Genomic DNA, 15,681 nt, shown 5'->3' on the forward strand with positions numbered 1-15,681 from the left:
ATGTAATTAGAATGCATGATTCCTCAGGTCTTCTAATTAAAAATAATTTCTCTAAGATGCACCTTTAAAAATCTCCTGTTCCATTTGGTGATTTGAGTAGTATCATGTTCTGAACATTTTATTCCTAAGATCACTGGCATCTAAAAACACTAGCTGACTCTACTGTTTTGTAATTTGCTATGTAGTTAATTTTATTGACACCATCTGACTCAAGTTTATTTTGACAGACTTTTTCTTAGAGTAAATTCCACATAGGTATTTGCCTCTTGTGCATGTTGGTCTGCCTTTAAAGGCATTATTTATAAATAGGTTACATTCCAAGAATTTTAATTATGATACAAAATTACATATACTCCTTTATAACAGACAGAAAACTATTCTAAAATCAAGATTTCACTTGTGAGCAAATAGGACTTGAGTTCCTAAATTTATGTATTTTATGTACATCTCATTTCTGAAGCATCTACTCTCCGGGCACTTACACTTTTTTTTCTAAGTTAAAAACCACTATAATGTGCATAATTAAGTTCATTAAGATATTTCCATTTAACTCTTAAACAGATAACACTTTTTTATTAAACTGAAAAGACTAGAAATCTATGACACTGGGGGCACAAACTTTTTAGAAAAGCTAATTAGAAAGTTAGATGAGGCCTAGAAACTAAGAGTGAATTTCTCATCACAGACTGTGGCTTTATATTGAAACTTTAGCTGGTTCAATATAGGCCAGATGATTCTCCTTCTTCCTTTCTCAACTTGAGAAACCAGAGATGTTGCTGGATGGTTGAAATCTTTGCTGTTATGTGCATTGAAGCTTCTGTCAGAGAAAACAGCTGTGGGCTCCTATATAACTTTCTGTTCTGACACAGTTTAGTAACTTTGATTTACTAGAAAATGAATAGTCCAGGATGGAGTAGAGATAAATGGCATTTTTGCATGATCCAGATCAGTTGTTTCTTTGTTAGATGTCACTATGTAGCGATTTTTAGACAGTAGGAACTAAAGACTTTAAGATTTTAAAATAAGCTCCTTTTTACAAATTGCCTTAGTGATTCAGAGAAATGAGCACTTTTCACAGTTTAACTCTTTCTTTTCTTTTATTTCCCTTTCCATATTCCTTTTGTATTTCACCCAACACCAAAAATGCCCTTTCAAGAAACACAAAGTAGATCTTTTCTACAAACTACGCCATGTGATGAATGAACTAATTGACCTGCGAAGGCAGCTACTATCTGGTCATCTGACTCAGGACCAGGTGCGGGAGGTTAAGCGGCACATCACCGTGCGCCTGGACTGGGGTAATGAGTAAGTATGAATATTTAGGCATCTCTCAGTTTCATTTATGATAATTCTTTCCTCATAGAGTTTGCACCTATACAAAGCTTCTCTTTAATTATTAAAAGACAATGGTATATTCTCCACTAAGCTTTTATCATTTTTGTTAGAGCAGTTGTTTCTTTTAGTTAGCAAAGGACACTTGTTCTAGTCACTGAAACTCACCCTCCATTTTCATTTCTGGAAAATAAGAATTAAAGAATTGTAATTAAATAATCCTCTGGGGCTTCTTTCAGCTCAGTTTCTTGATTCTAGACCTCCTCATAATCAGTGCTTTTTAAAAATGTGAATTTGGTGTCCTTTACATTTCATAGGTATACAGTGAATCTGAATAAGCATAATCTACAAATGAGAACTGTCTCCATTTGTACTTCAGAATATTCTTAACTACCTTGTCATTCAGTAATAGTTCTGCATTTATACAGTAGGTATGATGTTTTTCTGTTGCTGTATAAGTAAAATTCTAAGACTCTGGCAGGGGAAGTTAGGATAGATAGTATTCAGATTGATTTCTTCCTAGATTTAATAACTGATATTAATCTCAGGTGCTTTTTTCTCGTTCCCTTAAAATTGCACCCTTTGAACTTTGAATTAACCAGGTTGCCTCCTATTTAAGATATACATATACTTTATGTATATTTAAAGATGTCTTTAGCTCCTTATCCTTTTAAGACATCTTTGAAAGGATAGAAAACAAAAAGAATGGAACCCCTCATAAATGAGATTTATGAACCCAATTTTGGAAGGTAGAAAGTAGATGGAAGATTAATGACAGAAGCAGCCTAGTGTATGTGGAGGAAACCAGTGTGGAGAAACCTTAGTTCAGGATGGAGCCAGTTTGCCCTGTACCTCCTTGAATCATGGAGGGTAAGAATAGGCCATGGAGCTTGCTTGCTTGCTTTATTTATTTATTTAGGGGTGTATTGTTTGTTTTCCAAGCTGGAACACTCTTACTGTTCCTTTCTATTTAGCTTAATCCTGCCCCATCCTTCACAGCTAATATCAAGTCTACTCTCTTCTGCAGTTCACATTTATTTTCCCAAATTTTTATAAAACTGTGGAGAAAAACTGAAAGTGGCTGAAAATTATAAATTGTTCAGTAGTACCTCAAAACGTTTTTATATAAAAGGAAAAGTATATTCAATTAATTTTGCCATTTTTTTGTCATTTATGTATGCATATGTATGTACTTATTTTCTGCTGAACTATTTGAAAACAAGTTGCAAATACAATGCCACTTCTTCACACCCAAATTATTTCAGCATACATCTCCTGAAACAATGACATTCTCTTAAATTACATAATTTTATTAATGAACATAATAAAATTAACAAAAATTTTCACAAAGGGTAGCAGAGTAGCATATAATCAAGAATGAATATACATTTTTAAAAACTAGGAATAATAATCAATATGATCTGCACTGGGTTATATTTTCCACCCTAAATCGTTTTATTTGCTTTTTTTAAATTTATTTTTAAATTTCAGAATATTACGGAGGTACAAATACTTTGGTTACATATATTGCCTTTGCATTGCCAAAGTCAGAGCTACAAGCATGCCCATCTCCCAGACAGTGCGCACTGCACCCATTAGGTGTGAATTTACCCATCCCCTTCTCCCCTCTCCCACCTGCCCGATCCCCAGTGAATGTTACTTCCATATGTACACTTAAGTGTTGATCAGTTAGTACCAATTTAGTGATGAGTACCTGTGGTGCTTTTCTTTTTCTTCTTCTTCTTCTTCTTTTTATTTCAGGATATTATGGGGGTACAAACATTTTGGTTACATGTTATCACTTTGCCTCACCCAAGCCGGGATTAGAAGCATGCCCTTCCCCCATACAATGCTGACCACATCCATTAGTTGTGAGTTTAGCCATCCCCACCCCACAACCCCCAATGAATATTACTACCATGTGAGCACCTTAGTGTTGATTAGTTAGTGCCAATTTGATGGCGAGTATTATTATTCCATCCTTGTGATACCTCACTTCAGAGGATGGTCTCAAGGTCCATCCAGGATAATATAAGAGGTGCTAGATCACCATTGTTTTTATAATTGAATAGTATTTCATTGTATATATATATACCATATTTTATTAATCCACTCATGGATTGAAGGGCACTTGGGTTATTTCTACATCCTTGCAATGGTGAATTGTGCTGCCATAAACATTTGAGAGCAGATGTCTGTATTATACAATGTCTTTTGTTTTCTTGGGTAGAGACGCCTAGTGGTGTTATTACTGGATCAAATGGTATTTCTATGTTTAGCTCTTTGAGGTATCTCCAAATTCTTTTCCATAGAGGTTGTACTAATTTGCAGTCCCACCAGCAGTGTAAGAGTGTTCTTATCTCTCCACATTGCATTTCCCTAATGATTAGGGATGTTGAGCACTTTTTCCATCCTTTTGATACTTTACTTTGAAGAATAGGCCTTGGAGCTTAAAAGGGGGCTTGGCTTAAAAGTGTGTATGAGAAATAATTCACCCCAATCAATGAGCCAAAATCTTGGCCAGGTGTTTCCCCTTCAGATAAACAAATACAAAAACCAGCTGGAGGAAAACTGGGAAATAGGAATGTAAACTGGAACCTTATTGTAAAACCGTGCACATTCTGGCGTTTAAGAGTTTTAAAGTATAATGATCAGATTCCTCCCACTTACCAGAAGGGAAAGTTGCCAGTCAGGTATAGAAAACACCCTACATTTTCTTTCCTGCCTTTTAAATCTGAATGGACAATCAAGTATCACCAGGTTGTTTAAAGAAACCCTTCCACAGGGAGGAGGGAAGTCAGGATAAACAAACTGCCTGGGCCCAGAGGAAATAACGTGTCCCCAGAGATAATTGAGATTTATAGAGAACTTTAAAACAAAACAAAAGAAAGCCCTCTAATATCCTCAAAGAAAATCAAGAAGATCCATTATGTAGAATAAGATGCCATGAAAAAGGAATGGAGAATGTGACTTCCAAGATAAAACATTTAGAAAGAGAAAAATTCTATGTAATCTCCAAGAAAATAAAACAAAAAGGAAATAGTTGAGGAGAGATGTTTAATTGAGAAGCTCAATCCAGGAAAGTCTAATATCAGACATTATACTTTCCAGAAAAAGAACAAAGGAAATAGTACAGAATTTGAGCCAAAGAACAAGAATATTAGGATTGAAAGGGCCCACCCAATACTTAGGATAATTAATGGGAAAAAACCAAAACAAAACAAAAAAAATCACAGACACATTAAGATATTTCAGTATGCCAGGGATGAAGAGAAAATCCTTAAAAGTTTTCAGACAGAAAAACAGGTCCTCTTATAAAAGAATAAGAATCACACTGGCCTGAGAAGTTTTATCATTAACACTGGATGCTAGAAGATAATTAATATCTTCAGAGTTCTGTGAGGAAATAATTTGTCAGAATTTTATAAACAACCAAACTAAGTGTGAGGGCCAAATGAAGCTATTTTTCAGTATTTAAAGATGCATATAAGTTACCTCTCATGGCCCCTTTCTTAAAAATGGACTTGAGATTATGCTCCTGCAAAGTGGAAGAACAAATCAAGAAAGAGGAAGTGTTCATTAGTAGAAAAGAGAACAATCCTAAATTGGTTATTTGTGACCTTTTTGAAGCAACAACATTGTATCCTAGTTTGTTTTATTAAACTCTCTCATGACTATTAATAGGGTTGCCTGGCACACACTACAGACTGTTTGTATAATAGTATGTAACATGAATTCAGGTATACCATAGCACAGACAGTGATCTCTAAATCTAAGTTTGGAAAATAAAAACTTAGTGAAATACAGTATGTTGACTTATAGCATAGCTACTGATTTGCCCTTCAAATCCAAACACTACTATGTTATAAAATGGTATCACTGTATTTATTTATAAAATCAATAGCAGTAATACAGTAATTGAAAACATAACATTACTATGTGCCAAGCAAATTTTTATACTTGAACTCATAACACTAATAATTGTGTAATTCATTAAGTTAAACAATGGAGACCAGTAAACAAAGAAGGAAATTGTTTTAGAAATATTGGCACCTGTACCTCTTGTTTATAAAACTTGGAAAACTTTGATATGCTACCTTTGTAATCAAATCTGAAAACTTAATGATAATAGTTTAGAAACAAGTTCAAATTATACTTGAAAAGGTAAGAACATTATAAAAACCTGTCAGTAAATTATAGGCTATTCCAATTCAATAACTTCCTCAGTGATGCCTCTGTGTGTGTGTATATATGTTGTGTTGGAGGGGTATTGATATGTCCATTTTATGTCCAAAATACAAATAGAAAATATAGTTCCATTCACCTCCCCACTTCTTTTCCTTTTCTTTTCCCTCTCTCCAGTTCCTCCTATTCCCCCTTCCCTACTTTTCCTCCTCTTCTTCTCTCCTTTTTTCCTTCTCTTCTACTTCTTTCCCTCCACCACCCCCCTTCCTCTTTTTCTCATTTTCTCCTTTCTCCCAAGGGAAAATATGGCCACTTAAAAACCTGAACAAGAACTTGGAGATCTATCATTGTTAAAAGAAAAAGACACATTACCTCCAAACTGATGAGACTGTTCTCTCTGGTTCTCGCTTAAGCTTACTCTTTAAATTTTTCTTCCTAAATAAGAGATGTATACTGGAAAAACTAAAATCATTTCATACCATTAGGTTGTGTAAAACAAGCTGTTCCATGCAAAAGCTGAGCACAGGTGATTATATCCATTGTTCCCATTTTATTCTGATAGTTCCATACTTCTTGTTCTACCATACTTTTATTAATGCCATAAGATACTAAAGCATGGCACATGTTGACATGTGAGTGCATCAATCAATGTTTGTAAATGTATTTTAATGTTTTCATTGATGTAATTAAATATTAATCTTTATATGACTTTAAACTTTTATGCCTTTTCTGTAAGCATAAAACTCATTACCTTAAACATCTAGCTCTTTCTTTTCAGAATCTATTTCAGAATCTAATAATAGTTTTTCATAGTTCATTGATTACATATACCTACATCACTGAGGCAAGTGCAAGGTCTCACTTATATGCACTATTATAATGAAATGCTATTATGCCTTTCTAAGACAAGAGCTCCATTTTAACCAGTGAGGAAACCAAATCTTGGAGGCACTTTTCCCAGCATTGTATGGCAAGTGGTAGAGCCAGTGTTTGTACCTAGAACTGATCTCAAACCCATATGGTTTGTATAATACCTTACCATCTCTCTAATTATTTATAAGTGTGAGTCTTAAAACCAGGCAGATTGTTGCCAATATTTCTAGTCCTTGGGTTATTTGACCTTTGTTTTGTTCTCCAAGCATGAATATTGCTATGTCCCATAATATATATCTGGTTAACATTCAGTTAGAACTTCCAAGGATATAAACTGAACTACTCTTATTTAGAGTTTAAATTAATGTAGACCTCTCCATATCTAGGTAAAAACAATTTTTGTTACCTGATACTAGAAATTATTTATTAGGCCCAAAATTTAAAGATTCAGACATTAAATTTATGTGACTTATGCTTGGTAGCATATGTATAGACTCACTCCATAAGTAAAAATTATTAAATTTTATCAGAGAGAAACTAACACGATATTGTTCTTAATTATGAACTATAATACTGGAAGGGCATAATACAAAGTTATGTTCAGATTAACTAGTCATTACTTCTGCTCAAGTGTCGTATTCAGAGAATAAGTCAGTTAATATATCCATTCCAAGGAAATTTTAAAATAATTTGTCTAGTGATGAAATTTTAATTTATTTTTAACACCCTCTATAAAGATGTTGATACATTTCTTCTCAGTCTCTAATTCATCACTACAATAAATATAGCATAGCTAAGTTAAAATTGCATTAACTCAGAAGTGACACAGCCTACTTGATCTCTGCCTTAGAAAAATATCCAAGTAAGAAATATTATATTATTAGAATAATTTAAGACAAATCATTAATAAATATGTAATTCTAGTCCTTTTATTCTTTCTCTCCTTCTCTGTCATTTTTTTCTCCCTCCACCCCTTTTATACTTTCTCCTTCACATTTTCACATATCCTATCCCATCCATATCCCTTTTTTCCCACTTAGTGTATGTTGTTCATCAAAGGAATTGCTCTCAGAGTAAGCAACACAAGCAGTAGTTTACTTTGTAATATCCAGGAAGTACTCACCCATGGATAACACCCAAAAAGGTTTATGGCTCAGTACTTTCCCTTTAAAGGCATGGTGATATTTTCTAGCTTTAGGAGATGTGAAATGAGCACAAATTTCCAAGCATGTCTCAGGGTTCTTCTGATACCTGGTAGTGTGCTCACTGATCACTGTCTTGCACAGTTTATGCAGTCTAGGTTGGTTTGGCTATGTTTAAAGGACATGTGGTCAAAATCCTTTGTCAAGTTTTATGTTCAACTGACTGACTTTCACACACACACACTCTCATACACTTTGTATATCTGTTTTGCTCATCATTATACTCTGCACTTACTACAGTGCCTGTACTTAGAAGGGACTATGTGAATATATTTGAGCAATAAGGTGGATTTGTTTTCATGCCTGATAGCACTTATTAACCAACTGGTATTAGTTTCTTTCTGGGTTGGTGTATTCATATGGAATCCTCTCTCAAACTAACATGACTGAATTGATCACCATCACTTGTAGCCTTACTACTTTCATAGTTATTAGTAGAAGGGCAGGAGGTATAGTGGAAATACCGTAAGTTTGGAGGGAGACTGACCTCACTTGAGATAAGCCCATCTATGTTCCCTTAATAGGTGACTTAGTTAACCTCTCAGGGCCTCAATTTCCTCAGTTATTCAATGGGTCTAATACTGTCTACTTCCCATAGTGCTTAGGTAAATGTTTGGTAAAGGGTAGCTTTTATTAAATATATCTTTTTATATGTTACAGAAATATAAACATGCAGTGGTTTCATTAGTATAGTTATTATCTGTGTGCTGTTTTTATTATAAGCATTAGAAAAAGGTACTCCCCACAAGAAATCTTAACATCTCCATTTTTTTCTCAACTGTTTTTGGGAGAGAACTAGATCCTAATGCCCAAAAGTAATAATTGTATGTTATTAATTAACTTCAAATTATTTTCTATTAATATGTTCTGTGGTTTAGATGAAGAACTCCATAAGAAAAAGATAAAGTAGAACATAGAATATTTATAAAGAATCCTTTAATGTTCTTTTCATTAAAAAGAAATGTAAAATTCGAAGAATTCCCTGTAGAGATTCAGGGCCTTAGAGAACTTCACCTGAAAGTATATGGGGTCAGGAGTATGTCCCTCATTCACTGCTGTGTCTCCAGGTTCCACGTGAGCTCAGCACAAAGTCTGTTCTAATATATATTTATTGAAGTATTGGAATGAATGAATGAGTGATCAATGATGGGTGAGTATTAAATATTTTTGTGAAGATTGTTCACCTAAGCAATTAGTAAGACTATTTTAGAAAACTCACCTCTATACTACATTTGTGTGTGGATATACCTAGATGTTTGCCCCTCTGCTTGTGTCTGTCTATTTAAAGAGTTTTTTTATTTAGACACTGCATTTCTTTGATCACAATCCCTTATTTAAGCCATATTTTGGCTCATAATATAATGTAGTGATAATAATTATAACAATATTAGCCATTCACAATGCCAGGCACTGTGCTGAGTTCTTTACATGGATTAATCCTTACAACAGCCTATGATAGTAGATTAGACAATGTGGTTTGATGGAAGAGCTAAGATACACAAACCAGGCAATCTGACATCTTGTTCCTGATTACTCTGGTGCACTGCCTCCCTTTTTCATGAAGATAGAGGTCATGTTGACCATTCCCTGCACTTACTAACACTATTATTGGAATAAACCATAGGAATAAATAGCCAAGAACCTTGTTTTCAGGGTAAAGTTTGCAGTGAACATGTATTGTTTCTCACCGTGCAATGTCTCTGCCTTTTTCCAATGAGAACAGTCAGTAATTTAATTTTTGCAAACTACTCTTCCTCCATTGAAGATGGTCTTACTAGAAGGAACTGTCTTTGGTTTTTACCAAATCACCCAGTAATACTTTTCTTCTTTTTCAAGGTAATGAAATCAAGAAACTACAGGGTACTGTGCTGTAGCTACTTCTAGAAGAGGGAAAACACTCTGCTCTCAGGGTAGGGTTACCATGATGAAACAGGGTTAACATTTGCTTGACTCAAAACTACTACATTTCCCATATCTTAACACCATTGCTCTGGTACATGACAGGTCCTCAGAAAGTATCTGGGGTGAGTGGATGGGTACATGGGTGGGTGATTGACTGGATAAGCAAGCTAATGCTAAGATGGGCTTCTCATAGATGCCAGTCTCCACACAGGCTCATCACTTTGTGTGGTGCACTACCACAGAACACATACACTCAATCGCAGCTCTATTGACTTAGATGCCATCTGGATTTTTTATAAGCTGCTGTATCTAAAACATTGATTTTGAATGTATTTACTCAGTCCTTTTTTTGTTTCCTAATTGCAATACTTAGACTATATATATATATATATATATATATATATATATATATATATATATAACCTCCAGTGGTTAATAGAATATGTATGAAATGTTGTCTTTTTTAATTTAAAAAAATTTAGAGTGATTACAGAAAATTTGGTAAGTGCTTTAAAAAATCATTTTTGGCTGGGTGCAGTGGCTCATGCGTGTAATCTTAGCACTCTGAGAGGCCGAGACTAGAGGATCCCTTGAGATCAGGAGTTCAAGACCATCCTGAGCAAAAGTGAGACCCTGTCTCTACTAAAAATAGAAAAATTTAGCTAGGTGTGTTGGCATGTTCTTGTAGTCCCAGCTATTTAGGAGGCTGAGGCAGAAGGAAGACTGAAGCCCAGAGAGTTTGAGGTTGCAGTCAGCTATCATGATGCCACTGCACTCGAGCACAGGCAACAGAGCAAGACCCTGTCTCAAATTAATTTAAAAAATCAGTTTTATAATTTTAGTTTCCTAATACAAACACTAATATCATCCTTCTAATCTTTCCACTGTTTACCACATACATATAAAAATATTTTAAATATTTGAGATCATATCTGTAAAATCTTTATAATTTAAAATAGCTTTTTATGAGAAGAGGGGTTGAAATGATGTGCTCCAGCTCTCTCTAGTTCTCTGTAGACACTATTGCCTTTTCATACTGTAAGTGTTGAAGCTCGCGGCCTCAAATTGTTTCAGAGAAATTAAGAATAGCTAATCATACAAGTATAGTGAACACTATTTGGGTGATGGGCACACTAAAAGTGCCGGCTTAAGCGTTATAAAAGGTATCCATGTAACAAAAACATTTGTACCTCCTTAATACTTTAAAATTTTTTAAAAAATGAATAATGAGACCAAAAAAATAGATAATAGGTGATAGAATGAGTCTTTCTTTGATATAAGAAAATAGGATCTCAGTGACAGAAAAATAAAATCTCTTACAGATTTAAATTCAGTTAACTTCAAAAATAAAATAGATTTGAAAGCATAGTTTTATCATAAAACCGTGGACTATTGTGGATAAGTCCAGCAGTCTATTATTGATCTAATTATGTAAAACTGAGTTATTTTTAGCATTTAGTTCCAAAAATTGATTTTTTCTTTGTAAATTCAGGTTTTTCTATTAAAGGATAATGCAAGTGTTTCTTTTAATAGGAAAACATGAGTTTTTATCCTTTAATAGAAAACTGTTTTTCTTTTTTTTCTTGCCTATGAAAAAGTACACATGCAAATTTTAAATCTTAATCATAGTAGTCATTTTAGCATGTTATTATATGTTTGCTTCTAGCTTCTTTGTATAGCTTTGATTTTCCATTTTTACTTTACCAATCTTACTGTAATTTGTTTAACCTCTTCAGATATTTACCTATAAATAGGGTCTAAATTACAAATAAAACAAATCTGCATTTTCATGTACACCTGACTTTATTTTAAATGAGGGAGAGTTTTATGTACAGAAAGAACCTACAGAATTAGTTTTGCTAGCATGTTCTAAAAATAGTTCATCATCTAGGTGAAGAGGGAAAAAATGTTTCTCCTCCCATAATCCCATGGAATATTTTTGCCAGACACAATTTCATAACTCTTGTTTTGGAGTAGGATGGTCACAAAGCATCTCTGAAACATTAATGAGAGGTACAGACTCTCTCCTCAGAAAAAAATCATATACAGAACACACATACAAACTCATCCAGAAGTTTCAGGGATCCACAACCCTCTGCCTCTATTGAACTCCAGGTTTAGAGCTGTTGTCCTAGGGTGTCAGAAAAGAGCTAAAATTTATTGAATGTAAATTATGGACCATATCTAAACCCAAGAGTTCTGGCTATGTCCAGCATTATTTCCACTCTGTAATACTTCCACCTAGTCAGTCATTAATTACCATTAGTTCTTTCTTCCTGCCCCAAATACCAGATCTTCTTGATCATGTCTTTAGTAGTAATACACTTTGATTAATCTTCTATTTGATGTTTTCTACAATATTGGTGCTAATACATGGCCAAGTCTTTATCAATATCAGTATTAGTTGGATTGAAAAAGAGATAGAACTCAACTAAAACATATATCTCTTTGAGTTCAATATCTTTAGGAGGTGATTTTTGTGTTTGAATTACAAATCTACTTAGATCCTGAATAATTTTTTCATCCTAATTAAAGTGATGCATTACTGAAGCATGAACATGCTTGTAGATTGGGGAGAAATAGAACAATAAACATGACTTGTTGATGATCTAAAGAAAACCCATCCTTAGAGAACCAAGCACTCTTTATAAATGTGAAATACTGAATGAAACCTTTTTACCATCATAAGTGGAACTGCTTGATGACTAGAATTATGCTGGCCTTAAAATCTCTACTCTAATTCATTTACCAAAGGTAAACACAATTAGATGTTTCTGGATGATACTTGTCTCTGCTTGGGCAATGTCTAAACCTTGGTCCACAAGATCATAGCAGTTATGGGTTCCCAATTACATAAACACAGATGGATAATCTGAGGGCATGACATGCTGAGTGTCTTTCTCTTTACTAGGCATTTGGGCCTGGACCTGGTGCCTCGGAAGGACTTTGAAGTAGTGGATTCGGACCAGATTAGTGTCTCAGATCTCTATAAAATGGTAAGAAATCTAACATGGGATAGTTTGTTCCTACACAGCTCATTTTTTCTCTTTTGTTTATTTTCCCTAATTACATTATGAAACAATATTGCTCAAATTGTCTCTTTGTCTCTTTCCCAATGTACTTAGGGGTCTTATTTATTCTGACAGTACATACCATGCTTGCTTTCCAAATGGAATTACTGTGTAGGAATGCTGGGCTTAGTGTACTGTCTAGGGGTCACTTCTCTTTTGGTTTTGCGGGTGAGATAGAGCTCCTTCAGCCTGCAGCAGTTACTAAAGTTATGTCTCTTTCCCCTAGCTCCTAAGGAAAAAAGTAAAACTGGAAAGAGCCAATTATTGGATAATGCAGTAAATTGAACCTGGAAATAATATTACCAGTCTTTCCAGAGAGACAGAGCCTGATAGATACTTAGCTGTCTATTGGTTATTATAAAAATCTATCGAATTGACTAATGACCACAATTACACATACAGGCTGGATGAGAAGTAAAAGAAGGGTACAACATTTTAAAATAAAATAAATAGCAGAAACCTAAGGTAAAAATTAAGCTTAAACTGAGGTATTGGGTAAAAACCTCACTTTGAAGAGTATATAGTCATTGTGTATATATTGGTGAGAATTAGAAGTTTTAGAATCTGTTTATGAAAATGTCATATTTTAGCGAATATAGAGGGTAGCAAGTATGTTGCCTGGTGAGGATCTAAGGAAATTTTACTAAATAATATACAAATAACATATCAGTTGCTTTTGCATATTTACTTGTATATATTTACTAGTGTACATAAGCATTATGTACAGTTGATTTAACTGTGCTCTATGCAGTATATGATATGATATGTGCTCTATGCAGTATATGATATATGAGATTAAAGCTGGCCCAGCATGATGGCATGCACCCATAGTCACAGCTACTTGAGGCAGGAGGATCACTTGAGCCCAGGAGTTAGAGACTAGCCTGGGACTATTATATTAGATGTACAGATATAAGTATTAGGACCCAAGAAACATGAAAAAGCAAGAAAACAAGACACCTCCAAGGAAACACAATAATTCTCTAATAGCAGCTCCTAGAAAAGGAAATATATGAAATCCCTGAAAAATAATTCATAATAATGATATTAAAGAAATGTAGTGAAATATAAGAGAACAGAGATAATAAGAAATCAGGAAAGCAGTTTGTGAGTTGAATGAGAAGTTTTACAAAGGGAGATAATAAAAAGAATCAAGCAGAAATCCTGCAACTTAAGAATTTAATGAATGAAATAAAAATATGATCACAGGCTTCAGCAACACATTAGATCAAATGAAAGGATTTCTGAACTTGACGACAGGTCTTTTGAGATAACCCAATCATACAAGCATACACAAAAACAATAAAAAAGAATAAAGGAAGCCTACATTATATATGGACACCATAAAGCAAACAAATAGTTGAGTCATGGGAGTTTGAAAAGAAGAGAAGGGCAAAGGCATAGAAAACATATTTAATGAAATGAGAGCTGAAAATTCCCCAAGTATTGCAAGAGATAAATGTAGATACAGGAAGCTCAAATATTCCCAAATAGAGTCAACCCAATAAGGCCTTCTGTGAGGCACATTACAGTCAAATTGTCAGAAGTCAAAGACAGTTCTAAAAACAATAAGGGAAAAAGCATCAAATTACATATAAGGTAATCCCCTAAGACTAAAAAAGAATTTCTGAGCAGAAACCTTATAAGCTAGGAGAGAATGGGATGGTATATTGAAAATGCTGGAAGAAAAAACTATCAATCAAGAATACTATACCCAGCAAAGCTATTTTTTCATAAATGAAGGAGAAATAACATTTTTCCCAAACAAACAAAAACAGGGAATCCATTACCCCTAGACTAGCCCAACAAGAAATGTTTAAGGGAGTCCTACATCTAGAAGTAAAAGAACATTATCTAGCATCATGAAAACACCCAAAAGTATAAAACTGGCTGGTGGAATAGATAGATGAAAGGGAAAGGAGTCAAATGTTGCCACTACAAAAAAAACCACCAAATCATAGGAAAAACAATAAAAGAGGAAAAAAGTATATATAAAACAATCAGAAAATAATGAAATGACAGGAGCAGCTCCTCGCCTATCAGTAACAACCTTGAATGTAAATATTAATAGTTTAAATTCTCCATATAAAAGATAATCCCTAGCTCAATGAGTAAAAAAACAAGACTCAACTACATGCTCACTTCACTTGCACAGACACACACAGACTGAAAATGAAAGGATAGGAAAAAATATTCCACACAAGTGGAAACAAAAAGCATACCAGGAGTAGCTATACTTATATCAGACAAAATAACTTTAAATCAAAAAATAAAAATAGACAAGGTTATATGTTATTATATAATGATAAAGGCATCAATTTGGGAAGAGAACATAACAGTTGTAAATATATATGCACCCAATACTGGAGCACCCAGATATATAAAGAAAATATTATTAGAGCTAAAGAAATCTACAGACCCCAATACATTAATAGTTGGGGACTTCAACGCCTCACTTTCAGTATTGGACAGACCAGCTAGACAGAAAATAAAGAAACATCACACTTAATCTGCACTATATAATAAGTAGACCTAAGAGACATTGACAGAACATTTCATTAAACAGCTGCAGAATACACATTTTTTCTCATCAGCACATGGAACTTCTCCAGGATAGATCATAGGTTAGGCCATAAAACAAGTCTCAATAAATTTTTAAAAACCAAAATTATATCAAGTATCTGCTAAGACCATGGTAGACTAAAACAAGAAGTCAATACAAGAGGAACTTTAGAAACTGTACAAATACATGGAAATTAAATGACATGCTCCTGAGCAACCACTGGGTCAATAAAGAAATTAAGAAGATTATTGTAAAATTTCTTGAAAGAAAAAGAAAACAAGTTACTTAATCGTATCAGATACAGCAAAAGCAATGCTAAGTGGAAATTTTGCAGCAATAAACACATATGCCAAAAAAGAAGAAAGATTTCAAATAAACAATGTAATAATGCATCTCAAGTAACTAGCAAAGCAAGAACAAACCAAACTAAAAATTAGTAGAATCAAATAAATAATAAAGATCAGAGCAGAACTAAACAATATAAAGGCCAAAAAATAATACAAAGGATGAATTAAATGAAATTTTGTTTTTTTTGAAAAGATAAAATCGATAA

The 15,681-nt window shown here is 33.8% G+C and overlaps 1 protein-coding gene across 9 annotated transcripts in view; it reads left to right on the plus strand.

The window, feature by feature from the left end:
* The window catches only part of DOCK3 (dedicator of cytokinesis 3), a 599,374-nt gene that overhangs the window by 349,042 nt on the left and 234,651 nt on the right, over positions 1-15,681 (plus strand). For all 9 annotated transcript variants that reach the window (XM_012771410.3, XM_076008055.1, XM_076008080.1 and 6 more), the window contains exons 6-7: positions 1,157-1,305; positions 12,406-12,490. In XM_012771410.3, coding sequence (XP_012626864.1) covers positions 1,157-1,305; positions 12,406-12,490 — 234 coding nt within the window. The remainder of the gene's footprint in view (positions 1-1,156; positions 1,306-12,405; positions 12,491-15,681) is intronic.

Source organism: Microcebus murinus, chromosome 1 (assembly GCF_040939455.1).
Source record: "Microcebus murinus isolate Inina chromosome 1, M.murinus_Inina_mat1.0, whole genome shotgun sequence".
In the NCBI taxonomy this organism is placed as follows: domain Eukaryota; kingdom Metazoa; phylum Chordata; class Mammalia; order Primates; family Cheirogaleidae; genus Microcebus; species Microcebus murinus.